The sequence below is a fragment of the Rhinoderma darwinii genome, chromosome 2 (genome assembly GCF_050947455.1).
Source record: "Rhinoderma darwinii isolate aRhiDar2 chromosome 2, aRhiDar2.hap1, whole genome shotgun sequence".
In the NCBI taxonomy this organism is placed as follows: domain Eukaryota; kingdom Metazoa; phylum Chordata; class Amphibia; order Anura; family Rhinodermatidae; genus Rhinoderma; species Rhinoderma darwinii.
In genome coordinates this window covers 286921663-286940993 of record NC_134688.1, presented here as the reverse complement: position 1 = coordinate 286940993, position 19331 = coordinate 286921663, and the positions used below count along the sequence as shown (strand labels likewise).

Below are 19331 nucleotides of genomic sequence, written 5' to 3'. Positions count from 1 at the left end.
CCTCCTCGCATTTTGCGAGCCGTCTGAGACGCTCGTAAATCTTGAGCTGTGCTTCATTGAGTTCAATGAAAAACAGCTCAAATTATGTGGCAAAGAAGTGTCCTGCACTTCTTTGCCGAGGCAGTCAATTTACACATCGTCGTTTGACAGCTGTCAAACGACGACGCGTAAATTACAGGTCTGCACAATACGTCGGCAAACCCATTCAAATGAATGGGCAGATGTTTGCCGACGTATTGGAGCCCTATTTTCAGACGTAAAACGAGGCATAAAACGCCTCGTTTACGTCTGAAAATAGGTCGTGTGAACCCAGCCTTAAACACTATGAAAAACGCCTCAAAAAACGCCTCAAAATACATCTGAAAAGAAGCCTCAAAAGAAGCTCCAAATTTCATTCTCAGCTTCAAAAACGCCTGAAAATCGAGGCTGTTTTCTCTGAAATCATCTCCGTATTTTTCAGACGTTTTTTTGTTAAGCATGTGAACATACCCTAATACCTGAAATAGATCCTGAGATATGGAATGATATATTATCACAATTATTGGTATCCCCAGCTGCTAATAACAGAATGACACAGCTATTCGTTATACATCAAAGTTAAATTTACACCAGTTAGGCTCCATAAAATGGGTAGATGCCCTACTACTGGGTGCCACAGATGTGGAGCTCCTGGGTTGGATTTCTGGCATATGATATGGGTATGTCTATGGATTCAATCGTTCTGGTAAGATGTCATAGCGCTGCTTAATGGTGTTCTTCAATTTCCGATTTCTGCTACAGCTCTATTATGCTTATTTAGGATTATATCTGAGGATCTATGGTCTAGTCATACTAGAATATTTCTGAGGGAGGTTCTGTTTATGGCTCGCAAATCCGTAGCTCCCAGATGGATGGGCCTCCTACACTTTCTCAGTGGATATCCTTAGTCAATTCCATGCTCTCGTATGCTAGATTGGTTTATAGGCATAGAGGATGTGTGGAGAAATTTACCAAAGTATGGGGTCAATGGTGTGACTCGCCACTTACACAATTTACTCCACATAGATATGTTGATATCAGAGATGACCTGTTAACATAGGGTGCTACCTGTTGAGAGATATGGTTATTTCTATATTTTACTACTATCTGTATATAACCTTGTGTAGCATATGCTGCCTGATGTTGTTCTGATTACTATACCTAATATCTGTTGCAAAATTTGAAATCTGTACTCAATATTATGGATATGATGTAATATTTTTGATATTGAAAAGTCAATGTACTGTTAATCTTTAATAAAACGAGTTTAAAAAAAAAAAAAGAAATAATTTTTGAAATTGGGCTTATATAATATTAACATTTTCTGAGACACAAAATTTTGGGTTTTCATTAACTGTTAGCCATAATCTTCAACATTAAAAGAAAAAATGCTGGAAATATATCACTCTGTGTGTAAAGAATCTATATAATATATGAGTTTCACTTTTTGAATTGAATTACTGAAATAAATTAACTTTTTGATGATATTCTAATTCATTGAGAAGGACTAGTATGTGCTGACTAGCCTTATTATACCTGTAGTTCTCCTGACGGACCTTGACCATTCACTGCTCAGTTTTTCTTACTCCATTCATTTCTGTGAAGGCTCTGGTTTTTGTCCTGTTTTTAACTTATGTTTGTATATTTTATGGCTCATCAATAAAGAATGTTTTGTATTTTCTTCAATATATGGTTGTGATTTTTCTATTTGGGTTGGCATTAGCCTAAGAGGTATAAAAGAATAATGTGCGGTTTGACTAAGGCTGCGCTCACACGTGACATACTTGAATTGTATTGAAAACTTTACACTGTATGCCTATGAAAAACAATATTCTGCAATGCCAGAACTAGAGAGATCTGTCTGGAATGCAGAATATAGAGAGATCTGAATAGAATAGAGAATAGAGAGATCTCACTGGCGTAGCTATAGGGGTCGCAATTGCGACCGGGCCCCGAAGCCAGGGGCCCCACAGCCCCCCCGCACCACATCAATAAAAAGTTACTATAGTAACTCGGGCCGCGGGCCCCTGTTACTATAGTAACAGACTGTACGTACCTTCCTGGTTCCGGATCGCAGCGGAGGTCCTGACGTCAAGCGCTGTGCGCAGCGCATGACGTCACAGCGCTATGCGCCGTGCACAGCATCGAGACGACAGAACTACCGCCGCGGCCGAAGAGGAAGGTAAGATTAGCCCTGACTGGCGGGGTCTGACTCCCGGGACCCGCCAATCAGCTGTTTTGAAGGGGCCGCAGAACTCGTACGAGACCTGCTCCCCTTCATTCCGGTCACACTGTGAATCGGTGTCGGCGATTCAGTGTGAGCGAGTAGTGAAATGAAGGGGAAGCAGCTCTCGTACGAGTGCTGCGGCCCCTTCAAAACAGCTGATTTGCGGGTGACGGGAGACGGACCCCGACACATCAGCTATTGATGGCCTATCCTGAGGATAGGCCATCAATGTTTAGGGACTGCACAACCCCTAAGCCTTCGATGTTGCAGGCTTAGGGGGCCCATGAGACAGGATCACAGATTGTGTGATGCTGTCTGCTGGGCCCTGTATCTAAGCCAATCACATGGTAGGCTTAGGTACATGGCCCATGTGTGATCCTGTCTGATGGGCCCTGTATATAAGCCTACCACACTGTAGGTTTAGATTCAGGGCCCCAGCACACAGTAATCTTATACTGTATAAGATTACTGTCTGCTGGACCCTGTATCTAAGCCTACGTTGTGGTAGGCTTAGATACAGGGTCCCACAGACAGTATCACACATGGGCCCTGTATCTAAGCCTAACACGTGTTACTAATCGTTTTTTTTGTGTGTTTTCTTACAGGTTCGGTCATTGGACTACGTCGGATTCCAGGACTACTTCGATGACGGCTTTTTTTTTTTATTATCAATAAAATGGTTAATGAGGGTTGTGTGGGTTTTTTTTTTATTTCAATAAAATATTTTTTCTATGTCCTCATTTTATTTTTCCAACTATATTACTACCGCCTTAGTAATGGCCGCCGGCTGATTGACAGCATCCATTGCTAAGGCGGGGCTTAGTGTTAGCCGGTGCAGAGGCTAACACTAACCCCCTTTATTACCCCGGTACCCACCGCCACCAGGGGTGCTGGGAAGAGCCGGGTACCATCCAGTACTTGACCATCTGTAGTGATGGTCGGCCGCATGCTGGTAGTATCAGGAGGGGAAAGGCCAGATACAGTGGCCCTTCCCACCCTGGTAATGCTAGGCTGCTGCTGCTTTATTGTACCTGGCTGGTAATGAAAAATGGGGGGGACCCCACGTCATTTAAAAAAAAATAAAAAAATAATTGGAAAGAACGATGTCGGGTCCCCCCTCAATTTTCATAACCAGCCAGATACAACACAGCAGCAGCAGGCAGCATTACCAGGGTGGGAAGGGCCACTGTTTTTGGCCTTCCCCAGCCTAATACTACCAGCCTGCGGCCACCCCGATGCCTGCCCGTCACTACAGATGGTCGAGTACTTGTTTGTACCCGGCTCTTCCCAGCACCCCTGGTGGCGGTGGGTACCGGGGTAATAATGGGGGTTAGTGTTGGCCTCTGCACCTGCTAACATTAAGCCCCGCCTTAGTAATGGAGGTTGTCAATCAGCCAGTGGCCATTACTAAGGCGGTGATAATAAAGTTTAAAAAGATACAAGCACATAGAAAAAATATTTTATTGAAATAAAAAAACACAACCCTCATTAACCATTTTATTGAGAATAAAAAAACTTCGTCATTGAAGTCCTGGAATCCGAAGTCCAACAACCGAACCTGTAAAAAAACACAAACACACAAAAATAATCAGTAACACATAAAGAAGCAAAATTATTATTCTTACCTTTCCTGGGTCCAGCGCTGGAGCCGAAATGTCAGCGTGCTGGGCCCTGTATCTAATCCAATCATGTGTGATACTGTCTGCTGGGCCCTGTATCTAATCGTATCATGTGTGATACTGTCTGCTGAGCGCTGTATCCAATCCAATCATGTGTGATACTGTCTGCTGAGCCAATGTATCTAATCCTATCCATAGTTTATAGGGTCGTAGTGCTATAGATTTGTTATGCTGTCTCCTATACACACATTTTTTTGGGGGCGGACACATATGTATTGGGGCTATTTCCCCATACATTTTAAGCCCTGAGGGTATGTTCACACGGCAGCGTCCATTACGGCTGAGATTACGGAGCTGTTTTCAGGAGAAAACAGCACCATAATTTCAGCCGTAATGGCATGTGCAGGCATCTTTCGCTGCGTCGGAGTCCATGGAAAACTGCTCCATTTACGTCTGAAGAAGCGACAGGCACTTCTTTGACAGCGGCGCGTTAAAAAAATGACCGTCGGCACAGAACATCGTAAGACCCATTCAAATGAATGGGCAGATGTTTGCCAACGCTTTTGAGCCGCATTTTCGGACGTAATTCAATGCTAAAATGCCAGAATTACGTCCGTAAATAGGGTGTGTGAACCCAGCCTAAGTGACACCCCGGCTGCTAGTGCTGCATTGTTGGGTCACTTAGGAGACCCAGCGATGCAGCTGAAAGCTGCGGACCGTCGGCCATGAGGAGTTTGCGGGGGGGGAGGGGGCCCAATAAGAACTTTTGCATCGGGGCCCATGAGCCTTTAGCTACGCCCCTGAGAGATCTGTCTAGAATGCAGAATATTTTTCCCATAGGCATACTTTGAAGTTTCTGCTGTGGAAATACAATGCAAGGTAACGATGTATTTTAGCTATTGTACCTTATCATCCTTATTAACCGCTTCCCGACCGCCCACTGTATATTCACGTCGGCATTTGCTGGGCTCTGTGCAGCGCCGACATGAATTCACGGTGGGTGTTAAAAGCGCGATCCGGGTGTCTCAGAGTAGCGCTGACACCCGGATCGCGCTGTTAACCCCTGCCTCTGGTCCCGGAGACATGACCAGGACCTAATTGGTTCAGGTCCCGGTCATGTGATCGCAGGGAAAGTTTGTTGTAGCAACGAACTGGAAAGTTTGTTGCTACAACAAACTTTCCCGGGGACCGATTGCGGGTGCTGCAGTCGGTTATAAGGCAGAACCGGGGGCCATACAACGGCCCCCGGGTCTGCTATGCACAGCAGCCTATGAGAACCAGCCGGAGGCCGGTCCTCATAAGCTTCCTGTCAGTGTGACTCTCAGCGTCACACTGACAGTTTATAATACGTTACACTACCTAGGTAGTGTAATGTATTATAGCAGCGATCAATGCTGCAGGTCTTCAAGTAAAAAATAAAATAAAAATGTTTTATAAAAGTGTAAAAACAAGTTATAAAAGTTACAAAAACAAAAAATGCTTTTTTTCCTATAATAAGTCTTTTATTATAGGAAAAAAATGAAAATGTTAAAAAAAGTACACATATTTGGTATCACCGCGTTCATAACGACCCAAACTATAAAACTATAATATTATTTTTCCCGCACGGTAAACAGCGCAAAAAAAAATAATTAAAAAACAATGACAGAATCACTATTTTTTTGGTCATCAACCCTCCAAAAATATAGAATAAAAAGTGATCAAAAAGTCGAATGTACCCTAAAATAATACCAATAAAAACGACAACCCGTCCCGCAAAAAACAAGCCCTTACACAGCTTTTTTGACTGAAAAATAAAAAAGTTATGGCTCTCAGAATATGGTGACACAAAAAATAAATAATTTTATCGAAAAGTGATTTTATTGCGCTAATGCCACAAAACATAAAAAAAACTATATACATCTGGTATCGCCGTAATCGTATCGACCCGCAGAATAAAGTAAAATGTCATTTATAGCGCACGGTGAAAAGTGTAAAAAACATTTGTCAGAATTTGTTTTTTTGTCACTTTGCTTGCCAAAAAAAACCTAATAAAAAGTGATAAAAAAAATCACATGTACCCTAAAATAGTACCAATGAAAACTACAGATTGTCCCGCAACAAATAAGTCCTCGCACGGCTCCGGTGAAGAAAAAATAAAAAAAGTTCTGGCTCTCAGAATATAGCGACAGAAATTGTGCAGTGTCCAAAAGCTGATAAGATCGGGCGCCATTTATCTGTGCGACATCGGCCACATATCTGCGGATTATTATTTATTTACCGAATTATTATACCCTCTTATTATGTCCTGATGTACTCTGCCAAATTTACACATACCCCCACATCATAAACTGAAATACCAGCAAAACCCCAAACAGAACAGTTACCAAGCAAACTCCAAAAGCCAAATGGCGCTCCCTCCCTTCTGAGCCCAACAGCGTGCCCAAACACCAGCTTACGTCCACATATATGATATTTTATATCCGGGAGAACCCGCTCAACATTGTATGAGGTATTTGTCTTCAGTGGCACAAACTGGGCACAACATATTGTGCGTTAAAATGGCATATCAGTGGAAAATTTTAATTTTCACTTTGCACCATCCGCTACGCATTAATGCCTTCGCGCCCCACGACTTAATAGCATGTCGTGGTGCGGGGGGGTTATATATGGAGCGGGCTCATGCGCTGCGCCCACGCCATATTCTGCAGGTGTCCGCTGTGTATTACAGCTGACACCCGGGACTAATGGACAGGAACAGCGATCGTGCTGTTACAGGAGCCTGTAAAAATGATATTATACTGCAATACATTAGTACTGCAGTGTATTGTACCAGCGACCTAATGATCGCTCGTTCCAGTCCCCTAAATCGACTTTTGGGAGGTTTCCACTGTTTTGGTACCTCAGTGGCTTTGCAAATGCGACATGACACCCGAAAACCATTCCAGCTAAATTTGAGCTCCAAAAGCCAAAATATTGTTCCTTCCCTTCTGAGTCTTGCCGTGGGTCCAAACAGCAGCTTATTACCACATATGGCGTATTGCTGTAATCGGGAAAAATTGCTTTACAAATTTTGGGGTGATTTTTTTCCTTTATTCATTGTAAAAATTAAACATTTCTATGTTTTTTCAGAAAAAAGTAGATTTTCATTTTCACGGCCTAATTCCACTAAATTCAGCAAAAAAACTGTGGGGTCAAAATGCTAACTATACCCCTAGAAACATTCCTTGAGGGGTGTAGTCTACAAAATGGGGTCACTTTTGGGGGGTTTCCACCGTTTTGCTCCCTCCAGAGCGTTGGAAACGCGACATGGCACTGAAAACCAATCCAGCAAAATCTGCGCTTCAAAATCCAAATGGCGCTCCCTCCCTTCTGAGCTCTGCCGTGGGTCCAAACAGCAGTTTAGTACCACATATTGGGTATTGCTGTAATCGGGAGAAGTAGCTTTACAAGTTTTGGGGTGCTTTTTATTCTTTATTCCTTGAAAATATCTTTTTTTTAAATATTTTTTCAGAAAAAAAGTAGATTTTCACTTTCACAGGCAAACTCCAATAAATATAGCAGAAGACCTGTGGGGTCAAGATGCTAACTATACCCCTAGAAAAATTCCTTGAGGGATGCAGTTTCCAAAACCGTGTCACTTTTGGGGGATTTCCACTGTTTTGGCACTACAAGACCTCTTCAAACCCGACATGGTGCCTAAAATATATTCTAAAAAAAGGAGGCCACAAAATCCACTAGGTGCTCCTTTGCTTCTGAGGCCGGTATTTCAGTTCATTATCACACTAGGGCCACATCAGGGATATTTCTAAAAACTGCAGAACCTGGGCAATAAATATTGTGTTGCGTTTCTCTGGTAAAACCTTCTGTGTTACAGAAAAAAATGTATTACAAATGAATTGCAGCAAAAAAAATAAAATTTGTAAATTTCCCCTCTACATTGCTTTAATTCCTGTGAAACGCCTAAAAGGTTAAGAAACTTTCTGAATGCTGTTTTGAATACTTTGAGGGGTGCAGTTTTTAATATGGGGTGATTTATGGGGTCTATCTAGTACATAAGGCCCTCAAAGCCGCTTTAGAACTGAACTGGTCCCTGTAAAAATCGCCTTTTGAAATTTTCTTGAAAATGTGAGAAATTGCTGGTAAAGTACTAAGCCTTGTAACGTCCTAAAAAGTATGCAACTATAAAGTAGACATATGGAATATGTGAAATAGTAACTATTTTGTGTGGTATTGTTATCTGTTTTACAAGCAGATACATTTAAAATCATAATTTTTGCAAATTTTCTCTAAATTTTGGTGTTTTTCACAAATAAGCAATGAATTTATTGACCAAATTTTTCCCCTAATATAAAGTACAATATGTCACGAAAAAACAATCTCAGAATCGCTTGGATAGGCAAAAGCATTCCGGAGTTATTACCACATAAAGTAACACATGTCAGATTTGAAAAAAATGGGGCTGGTCCTGAAGGCCAAAATGAGCTCGGTCTTGAAAGGGTTAAACATTCACAAGACTCACATGTTTACGGAAGAGCTCAGCGTGTGATCCTAGCTGTGGGTCGGCTGCTCTGACAAACTGCATAACATCCTCCATGTTCCATAAAGATGGGTCACGAGATCCCTGCCGACCATTTGCACACCTCTCAGACTCTGGGGTAAGAACAATGGAAGAAAATGGTGTAAATCATCCTATACAACTGTGAATTCAAAAGGGACGGGGTTAAAGTAAAGCTCCTCCTTTGTCTATCATTCAGCTGACTTTTATCTAATGTATATGGCCTCAGACCTTTCTGTTAGGCTCTTTATTCAGCAAAAGACCATGAAGGTGGGCAACCAGCATGAGTAGTAGAACAGGTGCTAGCATTCACCTATTGTTCCCAGTAAAAGAAAATGGGACATGAGTGCATAATTTTCCCCATTTTCATTTTATTCAGTTATAAAAGCCAAGACATTGCTAACTGCAGGTGCTTCTAGAGGCCTTTTGGTGATACGTTTAATTTAAAGGGGAAATCAAGTTAAAATATCATCTAATATGTCATAAATACATGTGAGAAGGCCACACTGAAGTATGTGTACTCGGACCTCCACTAATCTCCAGAATTAGAAGGCACTGCTCAGAGATTCTCTTTCTGGAAATCTGACACAATATTGTAAGTGAAGGTCCATTCAAAAAGATTTAAACCAGTTGTCTCACTAAGACAACCCTTTTTCAGGAGGTCAGTTTCTCTATTTATTCCTATAAAGCTCACATCGAGGTAGTGATAGTAATGAATAGAGAAATTGTAGTTGGGGAGTCCTATCGCTGGCCACGTGACACAGCTGAGGACCAGAACGGAGTGGATAACTCACAAATACAGCCACCGGTAAGAGGATTACCTTCACCACAATTTACATAACGTGCCTCTAATGGGCCAGAGAATAAAACATTTTGTTGGAGTGCTTCTTTAACAATGAGACTTTCTCAATTGTTTTTATACCCCGATTGTGCTTACTCACCACCTGAGCTCAGCCGGCGTACAGTTCCTTGTGACAGGCTGCTAGGCTGGTGATGACTCCGAAAGGAAGAAGACCGATATTCCTTAGAGACTCTACATGTGTTTGGGCTACTAGGAGATTCTGCAGGACCAAGACGCTGCTCCATTGTCCCTGGAAGACCAGCATCGTTCAGGAATGTTTCTCCTATAGCCACACAAATGTTGGAAAACAAAATGTTACTATAGTGTTACCATGTGTGCACACGGGCATCATATGGCGGCATTTTTGCACCTATATTGCACACGAGCATCATATGGCGGCATTTTTGCACATATATTACATCTGCAAATCCCGGCCCAACCAAGGGACCAATGACAAACTAAAAGCATCATAGGGATCTATGATGCTGTTAGTTCAGCTTTTTAGTCCCACGATCAGGAAGGGATTTGCGGGCATATTATGGCTGTATTCTTTGTTTGAAGTATGATCGGTTTCCAAGCTTACCCTCTAATGCGTGGCAATCATTCTTTGGTACTTTGGGACACAGGGGGGCATTGTATGGAGGTATTTCTTGAGAGTATCTCTTAGATCCTCTGCCAGGACCATGGAGGCTGCCCTCAAAACTACACCTTTCTAAGAGATCGGAAAATGGTGTTAAAAGCACTGTTACAAGGGTAGGTTATGTGAATTATAACAAAGCCTACAAGAACCTCAAATGTTAACATTGGTACCTGTTAAATACCGGTCATTCTCATAAGATCCAGCCTGTGGTGCAGGATTCTGAGTGAAGGGTTGGTTTCCAAATAAGTTGTCGCTACGCAGGTTCCGGCAAAGCTTCTCCAGAAAGCGGAGGACATACCCAATACTGTTTACTGCTGGAAGGTTCAGTGTGTGCTGCTCCCTTTCAAATACTGCTGCAAAATAAGATTAATTTGTAATGTGGCTAGAATACAGTCATTACAAAGAAAAGAGAAGATCCAGCTTGGCCTTAGATGGACCCATTATATAACCATGTCAAGAAAGTCTGGGGGAGTATGAAGTAGAAACAAGAAAGGGATAATTGGAGAATTCTAGAAATATAGAAATGTTCCCTACAGACTCCTGATTTGATTTTGGAGCCATTTGCAAAATGGCTGTTGGTTTAGTCATGATTAAAATAGTAGTGCCAACCCCATAATAAACACGTAGCGTACTTTTACAGTGGCAATGTGGTGCTTTATTCCTGTGTTCTATGGATTCCAGATTCACAAAGAATATTGTAGGCACAGGAGAATGAGCGATCATGCAGTCACAGTAGGACCCAGAGGAAGAATAAACGTAGACTTGTCTAGTTCTGATCTCTCAGCTGTTGTCTACACAGAATTCAATGCGTTGTGAAGAACTCAAATTAATGTCCTGTTTCTATCCTGATGATGAATTTGAGGTTAGAGCAGATGATCTGACAAGATGCAGAGATGCTGTGGACAGGGCTGGTCTAAAACTACTTTATTATAGAGCTTAGGAACTGTGCAGCAAATTATATTTGCAGCATATGGTGGTGGCTGCACTGTATAGCATTATTAACCCCTTCACGACCAGCCCACGTAGATTAACGGGCTGCTGTGCTGGGCTTTTCTCCTGCAGCCCGTTAATTCACGTGGTGTCAGAACAGAGTGCACAGCGCTCTCCCTGTGCTCTGAATCTCTCCGCACACGCTGCTACTAGCAGCCTAAGTGCTGAGAGAAGACATCAGGACCGGATTGGTGTCGGTCCTGATGACGTGATCACCATGATAAAGCTATCATGGTGATCACAGCAAAGCTTGTTGCAGCAACAAACTTTCTGTGCTGTTTGTTACAATGTTTCTCCTCCCTCCCTGTCAGATCGTTCTGAGACAGTGGGGGAGAAGAAGCTGTGTGTCTCCTATAAAGACACACTAAATGTGAAACACACACACAGAACACCTCCACATAGATAGTTTAGTGTAGGCAGTTAGTAATAGTTTAGGTAGATAGTACTCAGACTAGGACAATTAATTAGTTAATTAGTAATCAATTAGGGCTTATAATGTATGTATATATATATATATATATATATATAAATATAAAATCATATAGATATATATATATATATAAATATTTATATACTGTGTGTGTGTGTATATATATATATATATATATATATACACATACACACGTCTATGTTATATATATTTACTGTTTACTATTATAAATACTGTGTGTGTGTATGTATATATATATATATACACACGTCTATATTCTCTATATATATATATATATATATATATACACATTCTCTCTCTCTCTCTATATATATATATATATATATATATATATATACACACACACACATATACACACACACGTAATATATATTATATATAGACATATATTTGAAATTTGTTAATACTAAAAATTAATAATTAGGGATGTTATATATCTATAACATCATATAGATATATACGTACATGTAATATATACGTATACACACATATAATTATATAAATTTCTTCATATATTTTACACGTCTGTAAATTCTAAATACATTGATTCATTGTTAGGGCTGATTCAGACGTGCGTGGCGTTTTTGCGCACGCAAAACACGCGGCATTTTGCCTGCGCAAAAGCCACTTACCTGCTCCTTGAGGCAGCATCATATGATGCGCGGCTGCGTGCTTTTCGCGCAGCCGCCATCATTATGACAAGCCATTCGGATGTTTGTAAACAGAAAAGCACGTGGTGCTTTTCTGTTTACATTCATCCTTTTGTGCTTCCGTGCGACCTGCATGGTTTTCGCGCACCCATTGACTTCAATGGGTGCGTGATGCGCAAAATACGCAGAGATATTGACCATGTCGCACTTTTTGCGTAGTGGACAAACGCTGCGCAAAAAGCACGGACTGTCTGTACTGCCCCATAGACTTGTATTGGTCTGTGCGTGGTGCGTGAAAACCACGCGGCCCGCACGGACGTAATACACGTTCGTGTGAATCCAGCCTTAGGCTGTGTTCACATGGAGTTTTTTGCAGGAGGAAAATTCCTCCTGCAAAAACTGCTCCAAATGTTTTTTGCACAGTGGTTTGACAAAAACTCGCCAAAACACTCAGTGTCTTTTTTATCCTTCTGACTGATTGAAATGGGGTTTTGGAGGCGGAAACCGCCTCAAGATAGGTCATGTTGCTTCTTTTTACCGCGATGCGTTTTATTTGCTCACGGTAAAAAAGCTCGTCCAACTCCCATTGAAATCAATGGGAGACATTTTTGGGCGGTTTTTGACGAGTTTTGCGGAGCGGTTTCCGCGCCGAAGAACTCGTAAAAAAACTCAGTGTGAACAGGGCCTTAGGGTTGTTCATAAATTTATTGATCAATGGATTAGTGGACTTTTTCTTTGTTACTTTTATTAAAACTGTTACAAAAAATAAGTAAAAAAAAAAAACCCGTAAAAAATGGCACACAAGTTATATACCACTGAAGAGGCATTTGCTCTCTTGGATTCTGATAGTGAATGGGGTCACTTTTGGGGGGTTTTCGCTGTTTTGGTCCCTCCAGGGCGTTGGAAATGGGACATGGCACCGAAAACCATTTTAGCATAATTTGAGCTCCAAAACCCAAATGGCGCTCCTTCCCTTCTGAGGGCTGTAATGTGTTCAAATATAAGTTTATAACCACATATGGGGTGTTGCCGTAATCAGGAGAAATTTATTTACAAATGTTGGGGCGCTTTTTCTCCTTTATTCCTTGCAAAAATTAAAAATGTCTGTTTCTTCAGAAGAAATGTAGATTTTAATTTTCACAGACGAACGCCAATAAATTCAGCAAAAAACCTGTGGGGTTAAAATGCTCACTATACAACTAGATAAATTCCTTGAGGGGTGTAGTTTCCAAAATGGGGTCGCTTTTTAGGGGTTTCCACTGTTTAGGTACCACAAGACCTCTTCAAACCAGACCTGGAGCCTAAAATATATTGTAATAAAAAGGAGGCTTCAAAATCCTCTAGGTGCTCCTTTGCTTCGGAGGCCGGTGCTTCAGTCCATTATCACACTAGGGCCACATGTGGGATATTTCTAAAAACTGCAGAATCTGGGCAATAAATATTGAGTTACATTTCTCTGGTAAAACCTTCTGTGGTACAGAAATTTTTCTATTACAAATGAATTTCTGCAAAAAAAATTACATTTGTAAATTACACCTCTACATTGCTTTAATTCCTGTGAAATGCCTAAAGGGTTAAGAAACTTTCTGAATGCTGTTTTGAATACTTTGAGGGGTGAAGTTTTTAAAATGGGGTGAATTATGGGGAGTTTCTAATATATAAGGCCCTCAAAGCCACTTCAGAACTGAACTGGTCCATGAAAAAATAGGTTTTGGAAATTTCTTGAAAATGTGAGCCTTGTAACGTCCTAGAAAAATAAAAGGATGTTCAAAAAACTATGCAAACATAAATTAGACATATGGGAAATGTTAACTAGTAACTATTGTGTGTGGTATTAATAGCTGTTTTGCAAGCAGATACATTCAAATTTAGAAAAATGCAATTTTTTGCAAATTTTCTCTAAATATTGGTGTTTTTCACAAATAAATACTGAATTTATCGACCAAATTTTTTCACAGACGTAAAGTACAATATGTCACGAGAAAACATTCTCAGAATCGCATGGATAGGTAAAAGCATTCCGGAGTTATTACCACATAAAGTGACACATGGCAGATTTGAAAAAATCGCCTGCGTCCACAAGGCCAAAACAGGCTGTGTCCTGAAGGGGTTAAGGTATGGAAGTGTTATTTCGACGATGTATTATAGTGTTGTACCATGTTACATAGTACGGTTGAAAAAAAGACACATGTCCATCAAGTTCAATCAAGTCAAGTGGCATGATACATTTTTTTTATTTGCCAAGTAGATTACAGATACAAGCTTTTGAGAAAGCTTAGGTTTTTTCCTCTGGTTTAACATAGTTATTTGTACATTGTATGATAGTGCACCATATGGGGAGGGGGAACACCAACAAAAGGTACCGCCGCACAGGGCATCATCCAATGTAAGGTCAGACCTCGCTCTGAATCCGACAGATGTTTTATAATGCTACAGTTATCCCTTTTGACTGTAAGGCTAGGTTTACACCATGTCTGTGCCCTATATCTGACATATAATTAAAAAAAATCATATAAATAAATAAATAAATATATAAAGATATAAAGTCTTTTTCTTCATCTTTTTTTTCTTAAAAGGGTCTCATAATGACAACTTCTTTTTAACCGATTTAGGACCGCCCACTGCATATGTTTACGGCAGGCAGTTCTGTTCATTAACCCCTTCAGGACTGAGCCAGTTTTGGCCTTGAAAACACAGCCGATTTTTTCAAATCTGACATGTGTCACTTTATGTGGTAATAACTTTGGAATGCTTTTACCTATCCAAGCAATTCTGAGTTCCTTATCATCCTCGGCAGCACAATACAAATGGGTTAGTCATGCCTCCTGGCTACTAGGACAAAAGCAAAAGACACATGAGTGGTTAATCAATTAATCAGTACACCTAACCAGCGTGGCTAGGGTATGTAGTAAGGGCTGAGCCACTAACCACTTGTGTTTTTTTCTTCTGTCCTACAGGACACTATATAGTTTATTCGTTACATGGATTGTACCTTCTGGTTTCTGGCTTTTAAGCGTGCGCTTTATTAAGCCGAGGTTTATCACCTATGGATACTCTGAGGGTGCTCCTCTTAATTATCCTAGTGTGTTTAAGGCATCTGCCCGGCCCGTAGGCCGATTCTCTGTGGATCCGTGCTCCATGCTGCAACACGCTGTGTTCCTGCCTTGACTCCCATGCCCGGCAGTCGGCTCATTTTGGGGTAGAGTCTCGTCTCCCTGCATTACTATTGGCTATGCTGTTATGACGAGCAGCTAGCTCTATCAGACAGCGTGAGTGCAGTTCTGCCCATGTGCGAGATGTTGTGAAGTCTCGCGTTACCTTGCTGGATAAAGGGGCGCCAGTTTTGAGATGTCCATGCAACACTTTGCAGGGCAGCCGCTCTTTAACCCCTTCCCGACATTTGTCATATGGAGCGGAGCCTGCGTCATCAGCGGTGGATGTCAGCTGTATGTTACAGCTGACATCCACCTGTAATGGCAGGAACCGGAGCTAGCATCTTAGAGGTTGGTAAAAGATCGGCAGCCCTGCCATGCAATCGCAGGGCTGCCAACTGCTGCTATTGCAACAGGAGGCCTAACAATGGCCTCCTGCTCTGCCATTACGGAAGCCGATCAGGAGGCGAAGCCTAATCTGCTTGCGGTTTGTGAATGAATGACAGATCTAATACATTGCACTACATATGTAGTGCAATGTATTAGAAAAAAAACTGACAGCTGGACCTTAAAATCCCCTAGTGGGACTAAAGAAAAGTGTAAAAAAAAGTTGTAAACATAAAATAAAAAGTTTCAAGTAATAAACTAAAACACAATCGCCCTTTTTCCCTTATCAAGTCGTTTATTATTGAAAAAAATAAATATACCATACATATTTAGTATCGCCGCGACCGTAACGGCCTAAACTATAAAAATATTATGTTATTTATTCCACGCGGTGAACGGCGTAAAAAAAAAAAAACCCTAAAAAACAATGCCAGTATTTCTGTTATTTGGTCACTTTGCCCTACAAATATTGGAATATAAAGTGATCAAAAAGTCACATGTATACAAAAATGGTACCTATAAATATTATACCTCTTCTCGCAAAAAACAAGCCCTCATACAGCTCCGTCTATGAAAAAATGTTAAAGTTATGGTTCTCACAACTTGGAGACAGAAAAAATACATTGCTTTTACAAAAGTAATTTTACTGTGCAAAAAGTTGTAAAACATTAAAAAAAAAGTGCCATGAATTAGGTATCGCCGGAATCAGACTGACCCGCAAAATAAAGTAAACATGTATTTTATAACGCATGGTGAATTGCCTCCCTAGAAATAGGATAAAAAGTGATCAAAAAGTCGCATGTACCCCAAAATGGTACCAATAATAACTACAGCTCGACCCGCAAAAAAACAGTCCTCATGCCATAACGTCTATGAAAAAATAAAATTACTTAAGGCTCCAATAAGTCAGGAAATAAAAAATATGCAGTTGTGCAGACCCGAGGGGAACATTTCATTTACTGTTTCAGGAGGCGATTTACCGAGGCCCTAAAATTAGGGAACCAGGAAGGGTAGGGCCCAAACATATCTGCTGCAACCGAGGGTGCCCGTATTATACCAGGACAACACTTTCCCAGCAAACTTCCCCAAACTGCAAAGGTGCGGAGTGTGGACAAAAAGGGGATAAGAACAGACACCATTTATCAGTGCGACACTGGCCTGTGCGTAAAGGATTGTGTCACAGTGTAACACAATAATTATGGATTATTTTATTGTTTTTTCTTACCCCATTATTATACCACCTGACTATGCCCCTGATGTACTCTGCCCAGCTTACATGTACCCCCACATTATAAACTAAAATATCATTAAAACTCCAAACAAAACTACTACCAAGCAAAATCCACGCTCCAAAAGCCAAATGGCACTCCCTCCCTTCTGAACCCTACAGCGTGCCCAAACAGCAGTTTACTTCCACATATATGGCATCGCCATACCCAGGAGAACCCTTTTAACAATTTTTTGTGTGTGTGTCTCCAGTGGCACAAGCTGGGCACTACATATTTGCCACTGAAATTGCATATCTAGGGAAAAATATTTTTTTTTACTTTGCACCATCCGCAGCGTAATCATTTATGGAAAAGACCTGTGGGGTGAAAATGCTCACTACACCCCTTAATAAATGCCTTGAGGGGTGCAGTTTCCAAAATGGGGGTCACTTCACAGGGGTTTCTTTTATTATTTCACATCAGAGCCTCTGCAATTGTGGCCTCAATTTCGCATGGTACTATTTCACTCCTGAGCCCTGTCAAATGTCCAGGCAAAAGATTAGGGCCACATGTAGGGTGTTTCTAAAACCGGGAAACACAGCATAATAATGAGAGCTGTCTTGTTATGGTGGCACAAGCTGGGCACCACATATTGGCATATCTATGGAAAAAAAATCCGATTTTCACTCTGCAACATCGAGTGTACACTAATTTCTGCAAAACACCTGCGGGGTTAACATGCTCACTACAGGCCTCGGTGAATACCTTGAGGGATGTAGTTTCCAAAATAGGGTCACTTCTGGGGAGATGCCACTGTTTTGGTCCCACAGGGGCTTTGCAAATGCGACATAGCGCCCAGAAACCAATCCAGCAAAATCTGCACTCCAAAAGCCAAATGGCGCTCTTTCCGTTCTGAGCACTGCCGTGTACCCAAACAGCAGTTTATGACCACATATGTAGTATTGCCATACTCGGGAGAAATTGCTTTACAAATGTTGGGGTTATTTTTTTCCTTTAGAAAAAGAAACATTTTGAGCTAAAACTACGTCTTATTGAAGAATTGTTTTTATTTTTTTTAATTTTCACTACCCAATTCTAATAAAATCTATATAACACCTGTGGGGGTCAAAATGCTCACTACATGCCTAGATGAATTCCTCAAGGGGTGTAGTTTCCTAAATGGAGTCACTTTTTGGGCGTTTTCACTGTTTTGGTCCCTCAGGGGATTTGTAAATGCAACATGGCCTCCGCAAAACATTCCTGCTAAATTTGAGCTCCAAGAGCCAAATGGCGCTCTTTCCCTTCTAAGCCCTGCCGTGTGTCCAAACAGCCGTTTATGACCGTATGTGGGGTATTGTTTTACTCGGGAGAAATTGCTTTATAAATTTTGCAGTGCTTTCTCCTTTAGTCCTTGTGGAAATGAGAAAAAATTAGCTAAACCTACATTTTCTTTGAAGAAATGTAGATTTTAATTTTCACTGCCTATTTCTAATAAATTTATGCAATAAACCTGTGGGGTCAAAATGCTCACCATACCCCTAGATAATTTCCTTGAGGGGTGTAATTTCCCAAATGGGGTCACTTGGGGGATTTCCTGACATGGTGCCTAAAATATATTCTAATACAAAGGAGGCCCAAAATCCTCTAGGTTCTCCTTTGCTTCTGAGGCCGGTTCTTCAGTCCATTAGCACACTAGGGCCATATGTGGGATATTTCCTAAAACTGCAGAACCCCGGCAATAAATATGGAGTTGCGTTTCTCCGGTAAAACTTCCTGTGTTACAAAAAAAATGGATTAAAATGAATTTTTGCAAAAAAAAATAACATTTGTAAATTTCACCTCTACTTTGCTTTAAGGAGGCTCTGTCACCACATTATAAGTGCCTTCGCTAGATCACGCAGTGCTGAGTACAAATGGACATGAATGGAGAGAAGTGTATGACGCTGATTGGCCAGCGTCATACACTTCTCTTCACAACGCCCACTTGGTCAAAAGTTAAAAACACCCAGTTGGGCATTAAGAAAGTAATTAGCATAGATGTAAAAATGCTCATAACTTGCTCAAAAATGATTGTTTTTCAAAATAAAAACCACTGTTGTTATCTACATTACAGCGCCGATCACATTATATAGGAGATTGGGCACTTATAATCTGGTGACAGAGCCTAATTCCTGTGTAACGTCTAAAGGGTTAAGAAACTTTCTAAATTCTGTTTGAATACTTTGTGGGGTGCAGTTTTTAAAATGGGCTGACTTATTGGGGGTTTCTAATATATAAGGCCCTCAAAGCCACTTCACAGCTGAACTGGTCCCTGAAAAAATAGCCTTTTGAAATTTTGTTGAAAATGTGAGAAATTGCTGCTAAATTTCTAAGCTTTGTAACGTCCTAGAAAAATAAAAGGATTTTGAAAAAACTATGCCAATCTAAAGTAGACATATGGGGGATTAGCAACAATTTTGTGTGGTATAACTGCCTGTCTTACAAGCAGATCATTTAAATTTCGAAAAATGCTAATTGTAGAAATTTTTCGCTAAATTTTGGTGTTTTTCACAATACTGAATGTATCGAGCAAATTTTGGCAGTAACATAAAGTCCAATGTGTCACGAGAAA

General features: G+C 40.8%; 1 protein-coding gene across 7 annotated transcripts in view; it reads right to left on the bottom strand.

The window, feature by feature from the left end:
- SCMH1 (Scm polycomb group protein homolog 1) overlaps positions 1 to 19331 on the bottom strand; it is a 251226-nt gene that overhangs the window by 11653 nt on the left and 220242 nt on the right. For 6 of the 7 annotated variants that reach the window (XM_075853392.1, XM_075853394.1, XM_075853393.1 and 3 more), the window contains 4 exons: positions 10053 to 10235; positions 9826 to 9954; positions 9343 to 9525; positions 8366 to 8496 (listed from right to left, as the gene is read on the bottom strand). In XM_075853392.1, coding sequence (XP_075709507.1) covers positions 8366 to 8496; positions 9343 to 9525; positions 9826 to 9954; positions 10053 to 10235 — 626 coding nt within the window. The remainder of the gene's footprint in view (positions 1 to 8365; positions 8497 to 9342; positions 9526 to 9825; positions 9955 to 10052; positions 10236 to 19331) is intronic. The other variant, XM_075853396.1, reaches the window with a different exon arrangement.